Source organism: Perna viridis, chromosome 3 (genome assembly GCF_037379345.1).
Source record: "Perna viridis isolate PV_CMFRI_1.1 ecotype Kerala chromosome 3, ASM3737934v1, whole genome shotgun sequence".
NCBI classification, from domain to species: Eukaryota; Metazoa; Mollusca; class Bivalvia; order Mytilida; family Mytilidae; genus Perna; species Perna viridis.
Window position 1 is genome coordinate 10,871,755 of NC_142447.1, and position 16,769 is coordinate 10,888,523.

Below are 16,769 nucleotides of genomic sequence, written 5' to 3' on the forward strand. Positions count from 1 at the left end.
TATCATTTCTAATTATGAAAAAAGAACAGATCTCAACAATTTATATCATACCTATTTCATTACTGTGTGATTCAGTCTGTGCTGTGTAACTATTTGAATACTTTGAATATCCCAAGCAGTGACGTTATGTATTTCATGGATGACGTCAAGTTATGAGTCACTGTTACTGATAAAAATCTTGTTGCTATGTTGTTTTTTAAAATACCTTGCACAATGCACCTCTTAAAATATAGACAGATTACCAATATCACTGTACTGATTTTATGGGAAAATGGAAATAATGACCAGGAAAGGCAATTTTCCTCAAATTATGCATTTCTCTGAAATATGCCATAATTTAATTTATGGTCTCACTAACCACTTCTAACGTTTCCATTACTTTACATGTTAAAAAAGTAATTTTCAAAGTCTCACTGTGAATTCCCAGGACAAATGACATCTTAAAGTTGCATACCGTTGCGAAGCTTGTAAAATAAGGCTTCCAAAATCATTATGCTAATGGTACGATGATTGTAGAAATTCTTCACAAAATTTACTTGAATAAATAATACTGAAAATCCATATTTTTACCTGTTCTGCTAACTGACAGCATGGAGGCAAATTACTCACACATGTAAACAAAATTCATACACTTTTGTAGTTAATTACACATATGATTTTAAAGTACACATTCTCAGCTTTATTTTGACTACTTTTAATCATTATACACACAAATAATGCACTTACAATGCATATGTCTAGGTTCAGTGTGTTTTTGGTACTACATAGGTGGGGTGGCCATTTGACCCGGAAGTGGTTAGTGAGACCTTTATCTAGGACGACTTTTTGTCTTGCAAGACAATATATGTATCGACACCTATTGCATGTATTTTATGCATTTTATTTGTAGATTGCAAATGAAATTATATAGGAGAAGTACAATTTAGTAGAAATAATTTTCAAGGAATATTTCAATAGAAACAAAAAATTACGAAAATGACAGCTAAAGCAGCTTTAATTATCTCCCCTTGCAAGTACTATAATTATCTTCCTGCATGCACATCTACATATATACCAAATCATTATAAATATATTTTTTAATCCAATTCCATATTAAACAGGTGAAGAAAAGTTGCACGTACAAGACTTTTGTTCTTAATAAAATGTACCATGCATATCGTCATATGATACCAAACATTCATATCAAGTTCCATCAAAATCTGTGCCTACCATACATCTTAACCTGCCCACATTAATAGTAGGAGGGACACAACTATTTCAATGATAAATTTTGAATCTTCCACATAAAAATATAAGATTTGTGGGAGGTCTTTGAAAAAAATCTCCCTCACGAGACAGCAACACTGGGGCGATATAGCACATTAACTGTTCCAAAGGCTAACAGGTACACATGTATGGCTTACAAGTTACATGGACTGACACAGGATTCCTATATAAATGTACCCCAAACATTGGGTGTTGGGGGTTTACTGATGATTACACAGCCACTGACAGATTAAATCTTAACAAAAGATGAGAAAAAAGTGAGACCTGGTAGTTCAACACATCAATACATAAAATAAATGTCAAGATGATTAAATAAACCAATACATAAAATAGGTGTCCAGGTAATTGAATACAATGCAGAAAATTGAGAGACCAAGAGAATGAAGAGATTTAATACACCAATACAGACAATGGAGAGACCAGGAGATTCAATATCATGAATATATGTAAACCAATATTTTCACTTGTCTATATACACGGGCAACAAACAAAGAAATGCAAGTTATTTAAATAAAAAATAGTAAATTTATTCCTGACAAAAAATGTAAATACTATACACATATTACAGTTATAATAAAATGATCCTAAATGTGACTCTTAGTGACAAATTCATAGGGTTTGACATTTCAAAAGTATGATATTGTGCATATTTCAATTTATCAATCCCACTGCTGATGGTTCAGTATTTTTTGCCAATATTGGTCTAAATGTTTGTAAAATGTACCAGAGTTTAAAGAGATACATAAAACATAGTAAACAAATCGGTTAAAATCTACATGTACAGTAATTTTTTTCAGCTTGCGAAAATGATTCCAAAAATAAAAGTTTACATTCTGTTACATCATTAAATGATTCAAAATGAAAACACAATTAACTACTTTTCTTGCAAATCTCAATAATTTCTTAGAAATTAAATGACTTACTGGTGCTTATTATACGTAAAAATAAAAGCCATAAGCTACAACCATCTATATATTTCATCAGAAGCTTCAATGTTTCAATAGCATGACATTCATTGTAAAATTTTACACATATGCCATATATATAAATTTTCTCCTTTTTAAATATGCCAATAATCAGGTGTTTTTTTAATAATTTAATCTATTCATAGTAATGACGTGCAAGCTGGAATTTTTTCTTCATATAAATGGATCTAATAACATGAACTGACATAAGCAAAAACCTGTATTTTGTTGTATTATATAGAGAGAGCACAATAAATAAGTCAGTAGTTTAAAATTAATCAACGAGCTTCGAGTATAGATTCTGTTTCTCTAATGCCCTAAAAACGTCAAAAATACCCAAATATGAAAAGCATGCAAAACATTATGATTCTGATTCGAAGAAAACGTGGTGACGTCACACAAACATTCCAAACAACAGAATCCATACGATTTCAAAGGTTTTTTCACTTCAAATCTTCCCGAGTCCCTTCATAATTCTTATTTAAGGTAAGAAAACACAAAAATTATCTTATTTAACTGAAATATAACTACAATGGCAATCGAGGCGATTCAAGATGGAGACGAAGACAATCGATTTCTAAGCCAATCAAACTCAGAGAACAAACAAGTCACTAGTGATGAGAACATTTTTTTCCACACCAGTCAAGCAGTATGAAAATTGAAGCAAAATTTGAGAAATATAATTAAAAATCTAAATTTTTGTTAAGTAAAGTTCATATAACAATATGTACTATTTAATAAAGTCTGTGTTATCAAATATTTAAACAAAGAGAGTAAACACTCACTGACAAAATATCACTACAAATTATTGTATGTAACAAAACTTATAGATACTATAACTAACTCACTCAACATATTGTAATGTATTAAATAAAATGTCAACTGGTGATGTACAGAAGTAATGATTCAACTTAGCTAGTCAATATCTGATGAAGCAAGCAGCGACTGGAGTGCTTTTGCATAAGCTAAAATGAAAGAAATAAAGTTTTGTTTATGTGATTATTCAAGTGAGACATTATTTTCTGAGAAAACATTATAAACACATTTTATACTGTTCTGTAGTGTAACATAACCATTGCATGGTTATTATGTATAATTATAAAAATACTGTAAGCAAGCTTCCAAAGAGAATACCCTTACTTCAAGCGAATCTACATTATATTCAACCTAAAATTGGATAATCTCCTTTTACATATGATGCCTTACCTTCCTATTTAAATTCAAGAAAATACATGATGCAATGAAGAAGATGTTTAGTTAACAAGGTTTTAACATGTAAAACATTCAATCTGGATTATTTCTTTTGCAGGTATCACCCAATAATTGTCTTCCTTCACATCTACATATGATGTATAAAGCTCCTATAACTGTGGAACCATTAAGGAAGAGTTGTATTTGTAAAGTTTAAACATGTAAAACCATTTATTTAGACTTTGTCCCTTTGCAGGTATAAGATGCACATCTATATATGATGCCCATTTCTATTCATCAATTGAGTTCCACTGAAAAGATATGTGATTTCCACATACCCTCAAAGCTTGTTTGCCAAGGGTATAAGAAAAGCATCTTAATTACTTATATAATAAAAATGAATATTCTAGAGATATTGTTTTCAGTATATATACCTCTATGATTTCTGTAAAATACACAGTTATTTGCACAAGTATCTGGATTGGTCTCCCACAGTGTTTCACCACAACAACATAATGCTGGTAGTTGTTTTCCTTTATTTCCAACCTTCACTTTCAACTGATGCTTTAATGCTTCTACAAACCTATCAAAATAATTTCTCATTACAGTATGCTTGAATTATTTTAATGCATAAAAGGTCAAGAGGATAAAATTGAAGTTTAACTTATAAAATACACTTATCAGAATACATCTAGATAATAGAATCTACCTTATAGAACACTGGTATTTTACTATATAAGCAGTTCATGTGACATTGCCTTAAACCAAAATAAAGTGACTATGTCTATTCCAAAACATATTTATTAATGACCAACTATAAACACTAATTCTGTTACCTTCATTTCTTGAAGAACAAAATTTAAGAAGTTTAGTATACCATGTGTTAACACGTAAAAACCTCAATCTGGATTATTTTTGTTTACAGTAATTTACCAAGTACAGCTAGATTTGACTGAAAATGTTACGGTACGATTTCATTTACAAAATTACTCCATTTTTTATTTTTGTACTGAAGAAGAAATATTTTATATTCATATTAAATAATCAGCTTTACATAAAGCAGTGTAAACAGCCAAAATTTTCTTTCACCTCAAGAATTAATCATCAGATTCATTTCCCTATGCAGGAAGGATAAACAAGAGGCTCCCAGGAGCCTGAATCGCTCACCTGGTTAAATTTTGCCTTTCAAGGACAATAAATTTAACAATGAGTTGTCTGACAACCTTGATCCCCCAAGACTTTTGTAGGTCTAACAGTTTTGGAGATTCATGCAAAAAACTAGTCTGACACCTATGTTCTATTTTTAGTAACGGCGGCCATGTTTTTTGACTGATCAAAAATTCTCACATCAGTTCTATGCAGGATATACCAAGGAACATTCACACCAAGTTTGGTTCAAATTGGTCAAGTAGTGTCAAAGAAGATTTTGGAAAGAAATAACATTAAATATAGCAAAAAAATGTTGAAAAAGGGCAAGAACTCCAACATGGCTTAACAGATTAAAACAAAAATTAGACCACAGATAGACCTCATCATGCTGGAGACTTTAAGGCAAGTCGGAATTTGGCTAAACCTAACGGTTTTGGAGATATATGCAAAAAAACAAGTGTCTGACCCCAATGTTTTATTTTCATGGTGGCCATGTTTTTTGACAAATCAAAAATCCTCACTACAGTTCTATGCAGGATACACCAAGGATGACAGACAACAACGATGGATGCCAAGTGATGGCAAAAACCAAATAAACTGTTTATGTGGCAAGTTTTCCATATAAAAATGTTCCACAAATTGATAAATAATGTACTAGCAGCATTAAGATACAATAGGAGTAAGATCAAACTCCCTGTACTGGCAAACATTCGGATGCGATTATTTGTAACAGCAAAGTATTGGAAGTATAAGGATGCAATATTACAATATTTGTAACAGCAAAGTATTGGAAGCATAAGGATGCAATATTACAATATTTGTAACAGCAAAGTATTGGAAGCATAAGGATACAATATTACAATATTTGTAACAGTATATATATAATCTTATTGAATATATTGCTGTTGGATGTATTTAAAGAATAAATGTGTTGTATCGCAAGAAAAAAATAATGTTAGAATATGGCTTTGGTTGAAGGTAGAATATGGCTATGGTTGAAGGTTGGGAAATGGATATGGTTGAATGTCACAAAATATTAATGAATTTGGATATTGAATATACAACATATGTAGTAATGGTATGGGTAGTCGTCATGCATATTAATTAAGAATGAAATACTTTAAATTCGGGAGAGCACAGCAATTGAGAATATAAGATACAATATTTGTAATAGCAAACAGCATTAGGATACAACGTGTAACTGTGAATCATACTTCCAGCACTGACAGCTTAAGGGTACAAATAAATGAGAAAAGGACAACAACAGTTAACTAAAGTTAGACTTGTTATTTAGTAATTACCTTTCCATTTCTCTTTGTTTTCTTATTTTCTTTTCGTTTTCCTGAACTCTCTGTCTCACAAATTTATGCTTTTCAATTTCTCTTGACAAAACCTCTAATGACGACTCTCCTGTTAGGGGGTCTCTTGGTTCAATCAACTCCTTTGCAACATTTTCCTGTTGTTTTCTTTCTTCTTCTTTATCTTTCTTAAGTCTAAAAAAAACAAGAATGGTAAACGAGTAATCAAGTAACAAAAGTAAATGAGCAACCCCGACTCCACTAAAGAATGAGAGCATGGACCAGGTGCACCAGTAGAGTAAGCATCATCTGCTCTTCTAGAAACACATGTCCAGTTGCTCATAAAAAGTCAAGTCCAGGGTAGATGAAAGAGGAGAGGAAAACTATGACACTTTGAACAAATCAGTTTTCATGGTGCAGATAGATACACTATAACAATCCATGAGTTCATGATGACGAGCAAACAACTTCTGTAGTGATGACTTGTAGCTACATAACCTAAATGCTTTACAACAATCTTATATATACTAACCCCAAGATAAATCAATGTAAATTTCATGTACGAGATCATGACAACAATTTTCATCAATATAGACTTTCTCCAAGATGAATATTGCCAAACTGTTCATAAACTAACTGTTTCTAAGACTAACAAGATATGTAGACTGGGGAGTGGAAGACAGATAAGACACATGATTCCCAAATTATACCCCTAAACTTTGTAGGGGATGTGAAGAATTTTATGACATTTTCTAAGTCAAAGGCTGGTACATGTAATTTTTGTTTTAAGGGGCAAATTAGAGCAAACACTTGCAACATGTATATACACTATTTTGGTATGCTCACATAGAAAAGTATCAGTGGAACATTTACTGGCATTTTTTCTTGTAAAATGTCAAACTATGCTCCAGCTTGATACAACTGCAGGGGTTGAACCCTGAACAGTTGGGACAAGTATGGGCAAACCATTCAAACTTGACTTGTGATAAGACATTTGACACTGTATAAGAATTAAGTCATATTTTGTCTCTAATACCTAAATGGTTTCAGTCACAACATCAATAAAAGAACACAATTCTAATGTTCCCCATGAAAAAAAACAAAGTGTGGAAAACTATTATTAATTAATTAATTCACTGAAAGTTTTTAAGTCCAAGGGCCTTAAATTCTGTAAAAATCATTCAACCATAACTAAAGTCGAACTTAGTCTGTAACTTCTGGTAGTAAGCTATATACAAAAGATAAAATCAATTGGTAAAAGCATTACAAAAAAAAAAGGAACGGAAAATTGTAAATCACAGAAATTTTGAATCCAAGGGCTGTAACTCCCATAAAAATCATTCAATTGTAACCAAAGTCAAACTTAATTTGTAACTTCTCATAATAAGACTACATACAAAATATAAAATCAATTGATAAATGCACTACAAAAAGAAGGCGTGGAAAACTGAATTTACTGAAATAATTTTCTATGTCCAAGGGCCATAACTCCTGTAAAAATCATTCAACTGTAACCAAAGTCAAACTTAATCTGTAACTCTTCATAACAAGGCTACATGCCAAGAACAAAGTTATTTGGTAGGAGCATTACAAAAAACGAAAAAAAAGTGTGGACAATACTGATAAAAGGACAGACGCTCGGCATTTGCATTTCCTCAGTGACGCGTCAAAAAGCAATCCCTACATTCCTTTTGGGTATGATACTTTGTGGTGGAATTTCAAAGAGATCTATCCCCTTTTACTAAAGTAATCCTCCATAAATCAGAAAACAGCTTGTTCCTGACCTCTTTGTAACAAAGGTCCCTTATTTTTAATTGGCTGAAGGCACAACCCAAAAAATCTGTACCGGTCTCCTTTTGAGATATGGCACCTTGGAGTACAATTTAAAGGAGATCTTTAGTTAAGTTATTGTTTGTACATCAGGAAACTGCTTGTTTCTAGCCCGTTCAAGTCTTAACCCCCAAAAATCAATCCCAGCCTGGCCTTTGTTGTACAGAATATTGTGGAGCAATATCATAGATACCCATATGCTATTACTGGAGTTATAAAGTAAAATTCTATGAAATGCATGTATTTGGCCCCTAATTACAAAACAGCTTGGGATATAACTCCAAAATTGATACCCACCTTCCTTTTGTAGTTTTGAACCATATAAAAAATTTTTTATAAAGATTACTGAAATATTATTCATGCTACAGCAGGAAAACCAGGTATCTACAGACAATGACATGGACAAAGCCAATGATAGCAGTGCTATATATACTATTATACAACTGCAAATGTTTGTTATTGTATGGAAAGGGGCATAACTACAGTTGAAATAGAGGAGGCTTGCTGCCTTGTCAGAGAAGGTAATAAAAATAAAGAAAAAACTAGTCTTAAATTTTAAAGTTGTAAGAGCAAGAGAAAATATGTAAACTCAGAACCACAATGGTAGAAAGCCATAGTGCGTTTAAGATCATGCTGAATTGCGATGGTTAGAAATGATTGCCGAGTGCCAACAGCAACGCGAAAATGTGTTGGCCACTACAAGGAGGTGCTTTTTTTGTGTTTTGCTGAAATGTTTTGAATCATGTAGATTTTTTTGTTGATACTGTAAACATGCGACCATCTTGAAATTCTACAGATAAGATATGAGTCTACATGCAATCACATAAAAACTTTGCTTAATTTTACTTTCATTTTTTCCTACATCCAGTGGCAGAATACAACTGTCAGTCACTTTAAGAAGGACAAGTACTCTTTTACATGAAAATATTTCTTGACTAGCTTAGCTATAGAGCAGCTGTGGACAGCGCTTCTGTATTAGCAACAGAAACTATAGTACCTGTACAATTTGCAAACACCAATTAAAAGTATAATAAGACCACAATTTTTTTCTTGTGTGTCACTCTATACACTGCTGTTATGGTTAGCAAAGAATGATCAATGCTACAGAGGTCTAGATTTGATTGATTAATGGACTATACATAATCAAGAGCAACGCCAGCCTGGTCTCAAAGAACTTAATTTTTATTTAAGTCCATGAACAACACGTGACTTTGTTGAACTTGCATATTGCAGTTTCTATCTCATCTTTCAAATACAGAATACACTCCATGATTCATCTTACTTTATCAAAAGGTAAAAATTCATGATATCAAATTTATAAAAAGCAACATTTTTTCTGACTTAAAATTTAATGATTACAAAATGGTCCAGGTTACTCTTTTAATTATATTTAATAAAGTTTTAATAAAAGTAAAATATATGTGCCAGAGAACAAAACAATTAGTCAGCTGCATAGTAGATATTGTGACCTTCAAGTATGTTAAGGGCATACATGTACTTACAAATTATAGATATTGTCAATAGATCATAGCTTTCTATACAAACATCTTAGAAGTTTAATTATGTTATATCTAAGCCTAAAATAAAACATATCAGACATATTTCATGATGCATGCAATACAACTTTCAATATCTGTATCTTCCGTTTTGTTACCTGCAGTTACAGTTTATGTTTTTTGGATTACATCGAGTACCATTACATATCTTTTAAGTTTTGATACTGCACCACTCAAAATTAGTAAAGATGCATGCTATGTTTGTTTATATAGGCAACAACATACTAACTGTAAGGAGAAATACTTGTAACTAAATAGTACTACCTGGACGCATTAACTACTTTGTGTGAAAATAATGTGAAATAAGTCAATCACATGTTCAATCATAATGTACAAGAAGCCACACATAAAGGTTTTTCATGATTTCATTCATTTGAAACCAACTGTAGCTGTGAAGTAAAGTAAAATGGGTGTCTTTAAGAGGTCCCAGTGTTGCACAAGATTGAGTGTAACATTGATTTAGCTAAAATATTGTTTACATAAAAAATAAGATTAAAAATACAAGCAATTCTCCCTTAAAACACTATAGGCTTCAATAACAACCATGGACTAATTAAATTGAAAATGGTATTGAACGCTCCTTTAAATTTTACCTTACTCAAACTTCAGGACACTTCAAGTGCTAGAAAGTTCCTCATTACCTATATATAGACTCGTATCAGCATTTTTGTCGTACATTCTACTTTTATGACTTTTGGAAAATCATACATTTAAAAGACGAATGGTCCATTTGACAAGGTTGCTACTTGCAAACTTGGACATAAGCATACCAAAACAAATTTGATAATATTGTGATAATGTAACAATATCAATTGGCAAAGCAATACAAACTTCTTATGTATCATTCTAAAGGGACTACAGAGAAATACCTTCAGTATTACCTTCAATTTTACAAAGGTAGACAGTAGTGTTCAGAGATCATAGATTTTAATTTATTTCCTTGATTTTCTCAAAGCATACTGTACTACTATCCTATAGTACACTGAACCGGTACATGTAACTATTTGACAGATCAATAACTGATAACCTGTGACCAATCTGAACACAGTTTTGTTGTGTAAAATGACAGATGATCAGTTCCTGTAAATTTTTGAATTTCTATTGGAACGATTTCAATATAATACAATATAAAATTTATCTTAAATCTAAGACATTAAATCCACAAATTGAATGTTGATAAAAATAAGACAAATATAAAATAAAAGTTATTAATTGATGCTTAAATCTAAATGTATTTTATTTAGTAAATATGTGTAAAAATTGATAAACTAAACAACGGAAATCTGTAAAATATCTTCACTGTTCGGTTGTAAGGTAATGCAATCACCGGTTTATTGGACTGGATTGATGGATCAATGACTGATCAAAAACTGATCAGAGACGGATCACAATTATAGTTTCACGGATGGGTTCAGCTGCTGTATTTATTCTATAAAGGACTTCTATTGCTTGTAATGGTGGACAAAACGTTTTAAAAATTTTTTTTTCATGTATGCATAAAAAGGTTAATTGACAACCTGAAATAATAACGATTTTGTCCATTCTGACCCAGCATTCTTTTTATGAAATACAAATATGTTATTCATATGGTATTTTTGTCACTCATGATGTTTGAAGTCTTCAGGATGATTGATGTTAATGCTTTCTGTCAACAGAAAAGTTTGATAGACTAATCCAAAAACAACAACAAAAATCTAATTTACACATAACATAAGTATACCAAATTCAATTCAGTGGTCTTTTGATCATAATTATAATATCAGAATAGGGCATAGTATTTCTTTCTTAAAATACGAAATCCCAGTAATGCTACTGTATGTTTATGTGCACATACCATGTATCTTCAAAGTTGAGTAAAACACACTACATTATCTGCTAAATACCTGGACCAAGTGCCAAAAAATTTGAAAAATTGAAAAAGTCTGGGAAAATTCTCAACTGTTTGTGACATCATCAACATCAACGGCTTTGATTGGTTGCTATGGAAATAAAGTATATTCCCAAACTTAAGCATTCTTTAATTTTTGTGGTGCTGGGGACTGGTAGTGGTGGCGGTAAGGGGAGCAAATAGTAATGATCTTACTTCATGATTTTTTTCCTATGCTCCTGACGTCTTATATTTTCTTTGACTTGTTCTCTTTCTATATCCATAAACAACCTTCTATAAGTGGCATGTTCAATCTTCTGTCTTTGTTTTTCTTCTTCTGTTTGAACACCAGTATAAATATTTGGAACAGGTCTTAACAACTGAGTCCCTTTGCAAGTGGATGCTAAAAAAGTAATGTATCTGATGTTTGCTGGATATATAAGTAGAGGAGGCATTAGTTTTTATAATATAGACATTTACAATACAAGCATACTAGTGATATCATATTAAGGATATCCCACTTCATCATCCAATTATTTTTGTGTTCATCAAACTGGATTAGATTCTAGCAAAATGAAGAAAAAAAAAATAGACATTTTATAAATCGTGTCAAACCTTTGTATTACTATATTTGTATATCCCTCAATCAGTATTTTGTAAAGAAGAAGCTAAGATAAATCTTACAAAATTTATTTCCTATAAAATACAGGTAAGGAGTTTGTATTCTTGTAGTGCCTTTCAAACTATAAGGATCAGACAGAATTAAGAAGCCTAAAATCTACAAAAATTGGTTGAAATCTAACATTAAAGACAACATACAACTCAAATCTGTGAACCAAATATGAAACATTCTGCCCTTCAGAAACTGAGAAAACTGTGACTAAACTTGTTTTCAAGATCCAAGAAACAAAAAAAAAGAACAAACAGACATGACCACAGTATAAAAAGACTTAATCAAACTATCTCTTTCATACATGTCCTGTAATAACTGGCAGAAAGTGTCATAATCAATGGACTTTCAGGCATCAAATGCCCTCTTCTTAAGAGACAGGATATGAATATATATACTTTGTGTTACACAAACCACATAACATGTAAGCTACATGTATACACCCATTAAAGTATAAAAAAACTAAAGAACAAAATACATCCAATATTACATGGAAACATATTTATTTTCATTGGTAGCCAACAGTGGTCATGTTTTTCAACAGATCAAAAATCTCCATACACCAATTTGGGATATTCTTACAAATATTTCTTTAAATATTTTGGTTTCAATCCATTTCAGTTATTTGCAAAATTCTGCAATTTGACCCAAATGGTCTATTTCAGTTATGGCAGCCTGTTTTTTGCCAGATCAATAACTCCCATACATAGAATATCAGAGATGTCCTAAGGAACATTTATGCAAAAATTGGTTACCATTCATCCAGCAGTTTTAGAGGAGAAGATTTTCAAGGTTGGAAATGTAAAATATTCTAGGAAAAATTAATTTCCAGACCCATAACTCATACATCCATCAGGGGATCTTTCTGAAAGTCTCTGCATAGGGTCATCTCATTGTGCTTAACAATTTTACTCCCTGCCAGATGTACATTTATATACCATTTTTTCTGTTGATTCTTTCTTCTCTTGTTTCTTTTTGGCTCAGTTCTTTATCAAAATGTACTATCTTCACAATTTGGGTTTCTACATTTTCTTTTTCTCCCTCTGCAATATTTAAAGCAAAACAAAACCTAACTATAAAAAGCATGTCCTTGATAATTCTTTCTTTTGTAAATAAAGCTAGAATACTGGCGAAATCAGAAAGGCCCCACTGCATTTTCCATTCTTAGAAAACAACAGTAATTTGGATTGCATATTTTCTGGATACAAATACAGATAGATCATATGATGTGAAATTTTTTTATGGAATACAGTCAATTATAAAAGACGAAGATGCCACCCTATATACCCTACCCAGTGTGGTAGATAATGTTGAGCACATTATTCTTTTTGACAAATGGTATTGGACATGGTTATTGGTCAATAAAAAAAAAAGGAAAACAAAACAAAAACAAAACTAAACAGCAGCCATTTTGAAAATGACTGTCAAAACTAATTTTCATAAGCACTATTCATTGTAATTCAGGATATCACATTTACACAATACATGTAACCAGATATCACATTTACATAATACATGTAACCAAAGTATATAATAATAAAAATCTTTCACTTTCTGAAAATCTGAATTTACATCATAAGTTAAATTTTCAGAGAATTTTTTTCCAATTCAATTTGCATTTCTTTCTATAATAAAAATGAAATGTATAAAATTTGAGCTTAATACAATGTATTATTTTCAATATATTGAATTTTGATTTTCAAATTTTGTGATTTTAAAGAGGCAACTCTTTCGCTACAACTGTGTATAATGATGTTTTGGGGCCGGCTGCAGCCTGCCCTGTCACTGTATGAGCATTTCCTCATCATTCATTGAAGACCAATGGGTGGCCTGACATATACACCATACCTATTCTCGTTATACAATACTTAAATCATCACCAATAGTTATATGACAAATAACATGTATTATTAAATAGGATTCCATGCATGATACAGAATGTGACTAAGTAACATAATAAAATGAACAGATAATTTTACCATGTAGATCTTCAATATTGAATACATCAGAATCAAGTGTACTTCTTGAAGCAGGGTGCTTAAAAAGAAAAAAAAATATATCCTATGATACTGTTTGTGACATCATAAAATCCCTTATATTTCAAGGGTATATTGACATGATATATACACATAAATAGAACTTTATAAGTCTCTTAGGTTGATACATGACCAAAGACATAGAATGTAATTAATGTCAAACGTAACAGAATATTTTTTTCATGTATTCATGTTAGCTACTCCTGTAATGATCAGAAAACCTACGTAATAATTTTATGGATGATTTCTAATAGTTACAAGAAGCAGCTCAAAATAAGGCACAGACCATTTTCTTCTTCAGGGGGTGCCTGGAAATTTATGTTGAGCAAACAAAAAAAATAATTAATACTTTTCAGCAGCAGCCAGAGTTAAAACATTCATTTGAAAATCTACATTTTTAAGTAATGGGGGAAAATATTGAATAATAATTTAAAACATAATTTCAAAAGCAACACATTGACATCTGAATCATCAAAACTGGATCAACAACAAAGTTTTCCCATGAATCTTTAATGACACCACCAATTTACCCCCATATTTTTAAAAGGGTTGGCTCTTTGGGCTTTGCCAATGTCACAATTTGTGATTTTTTATTTGATCTGGTAACAAAATAACCAGTTGATAGGAAGTTTGCCTCATTAGTGTTATATAGAAATGTAATTGGAATTTTAGGGTTTTTTTTTTATATTACAAGAAAAAGAGTGGTGACCCCAACTGTCTTTTTGAAATGCAAATGAATGTCAGTTAAGTGACCTTTACATAAACTCATAAGAAATTTTATCTACCAGTTTTTTAATAGCTTGCGAAATTGTGAAAATTCTCTACAGAATCCATATAAAATTTGTAAAAAAATTGCCTTTATCACAGTTACCTTGAAATGAAGTTCAGTGACCTATTTTTTTTTTCATTAAAATTCTTAAGTTCATTAAAGATCATCTTTGAGAACAAACTAGGAAAATCTGTAAAATAGAAATATTAGGTCTACCTTGACTCAAAGCAGATGTTTCAACATATGTCTTTACACCAAAATGTATTATGCTTAAAAGATTTCAAAAAAAAATACCAAATTCTTTTATAATTCTTTAAATAAATTTGGAACTTCATAAGGCTAGAAGATTTTTTAAGGTTCAAATAATATCCTATTAATAGAAAATATTTCACAAATTAGTGTAGATACACGCATCAGGCTTGAATGAAACCCCTACTTTCACACAGGAAATAAACAGAATAAAACAATTAGATGGAGATTATACATCTCTTGTTCTGGAAACTTTCCACACACCACCTGGCAGGTCATCAGAAACAAATGTATCTGCAACAATCTGCTTCTTGGCTAACTGTCTCCTAGCTTGATTTGTCAGTTTGTGGACCTTAAACAAAAGTAAACAAGATTTAACAGTAAGTCACTCTTGTTACAGAAATCAAGATCAAAATTCACCAAACATGGTACACAAGAAATTGTCTTGAGCAAGTCTACCCTAATGCCAAATATCAAAAGCCTACACCAAATACAACAAAGTTATAGCCTGGACACAAATTTGTACACAAAAATAACTAATTTGGCCTTAAGGTTAAAGTTTTAGGTTAGAAGTCACCAATCATAGTACACAACACATCAAAGCTCAAAGTCTAAGTTCATCAACCATGGCACGTGACACAAATAACACATGTTTTGATATGTGAAACCCTTAAATTGATTCTGATCAAAATTCAAATTCACATAGGTAGTGCACAATGAGGTGCACAATGGGAACATGTAATAAAAATTCTGTGAAAGTTTCATTAAATTCCATTCAGTAGTATACAGGAGGAGTAAAGGATAAGAGATAGGTCCCCCCATTAACAAATGACAAAGTCCATGTATTGCTATTGTGAAACCCCCAATTTTTTTTGGATCAAATTCTATTAGGTGCACAATGGATACATGTAATAAAGATTCTGCGGAAGTTTCATTCAATTTCATTCAGTAGTATAGGTGGAGTAATGATTGGAGATGGGTCTCCCCCATTTGCCAAAATAAAAAAAAAGGATTTAGTCCATGTTTTGCTATGTGAAACCCCCAAATTTATATGGATGAAATTCTAAAATAGGCGGTGCACCAATGGATACATTAAATAAAGATTCTGTGAAAGTTTCAATCAATTCCATACAGTAAAATGAATAAGAAATGGGCCCCCTGTGCAATGGAAGGAAGTATGAAGATGGAACGGGAAGATAGATGAAAGAACACCCCTATCACTAAATACCCCTCAAACTTTGGGTATAAAAACAAAGGTATAAATTTTCAATTAATATCTCTGTATAGTATAATTTTCTATTACACTCTTAAAACAATATCAAGTACAATGTAATTAAAGAAGTTAAAAGTTTTTGAAGAACATTGAACAATATAACAGTCTTACCTCATTAGTTTGATCACAAAAGGCTCTGAAGTCTGTTATATCACCACCAGTCTTAATACCTGAAATAAATCAAATTATATTACACTGGGTTCAAAACTTAACTACAATGTACATCATAAATATTGAAAATGTCAGTATTTACATGTATGCTGTACACATGTTTTGACAAGTTCCTCTAATATCAGCAAAGTTGGAATCAAATACTTATGATGTTTAGGTTACTTACCTGAATTTTGTCTTTTAGACCTCTCAACCAACCATTCTTTTTAAGCAGGAAGTGAGGAGATCAGACATTACAAACATTATCTTAACACACCATTCAAACTTAATACAGCTATATTGTGACTACAATTTTATACTTTTAAGAATTTGATCAGAATCAAAGTGGTCCCTCTTTTGGCCCTTTATTCCTAAATGGTTCCAGTCAACACCTCCAAAATCTTCCCAACCTTCCACTGCGGGTATGTCATCTTGTGGTACCATTTCAGTGCCATCCATTTGCTTCAATTTAAGTTATCCAGAAATAAGAAGAAAATACT

The 16,769-nt window shown here is 31.5% G+C and overlaps 1 protein-coding gene across 2 annotated transcripts in view; it reads right to left on the reverse strand.

Annotated features, from left to right (window-relative positions):
• Positions 1-1,768: 1,768 nt before the first annotated feature.
• LOC148620984 (uncharacterized) overlaps positions 1,769-16,769 on the reverse strand; it is a 31,520-nt gene continuing 16,519 nt past the window's right edge. For both annotated transcript variants that reach the window (XM_088574939.1, XM_088574940.1), the window contains 8 exons: positions 16,231-16,289; positions 15,082-15,198; positions 13,772-13,829; positions 12,731-12,835; positions 11,339-11,525; positions 5,873-6,064; positions 3,857-4,005; positions 1,769-3,196 (listed from right to left, as the gene is read on the reverse strand). In XM_088574939.1, coding sequence (XP_088431065.1) covers positions 3,147-3,196; positions 3,857-4,005; positions 5,873-6,064; positions 11,339-11,525; positions 12,731-12,835; positions 13,772-13,829; positions 15,082-15,198; positions 16,231-16,289 — 917 coding nt within the window. In that variant the 3' untranslated portion in view covers positions 1,769-3,146. The remainder of the gene's footprint in view (positions 3,197-3,856; positions 4,006-5,872; positions 6,065-11,338; positions 11,526-12,730; positions 12,836-13,771; positions 13,830-15,081; positions 15,199-16,230; positions 16,290-16,769) is intronic.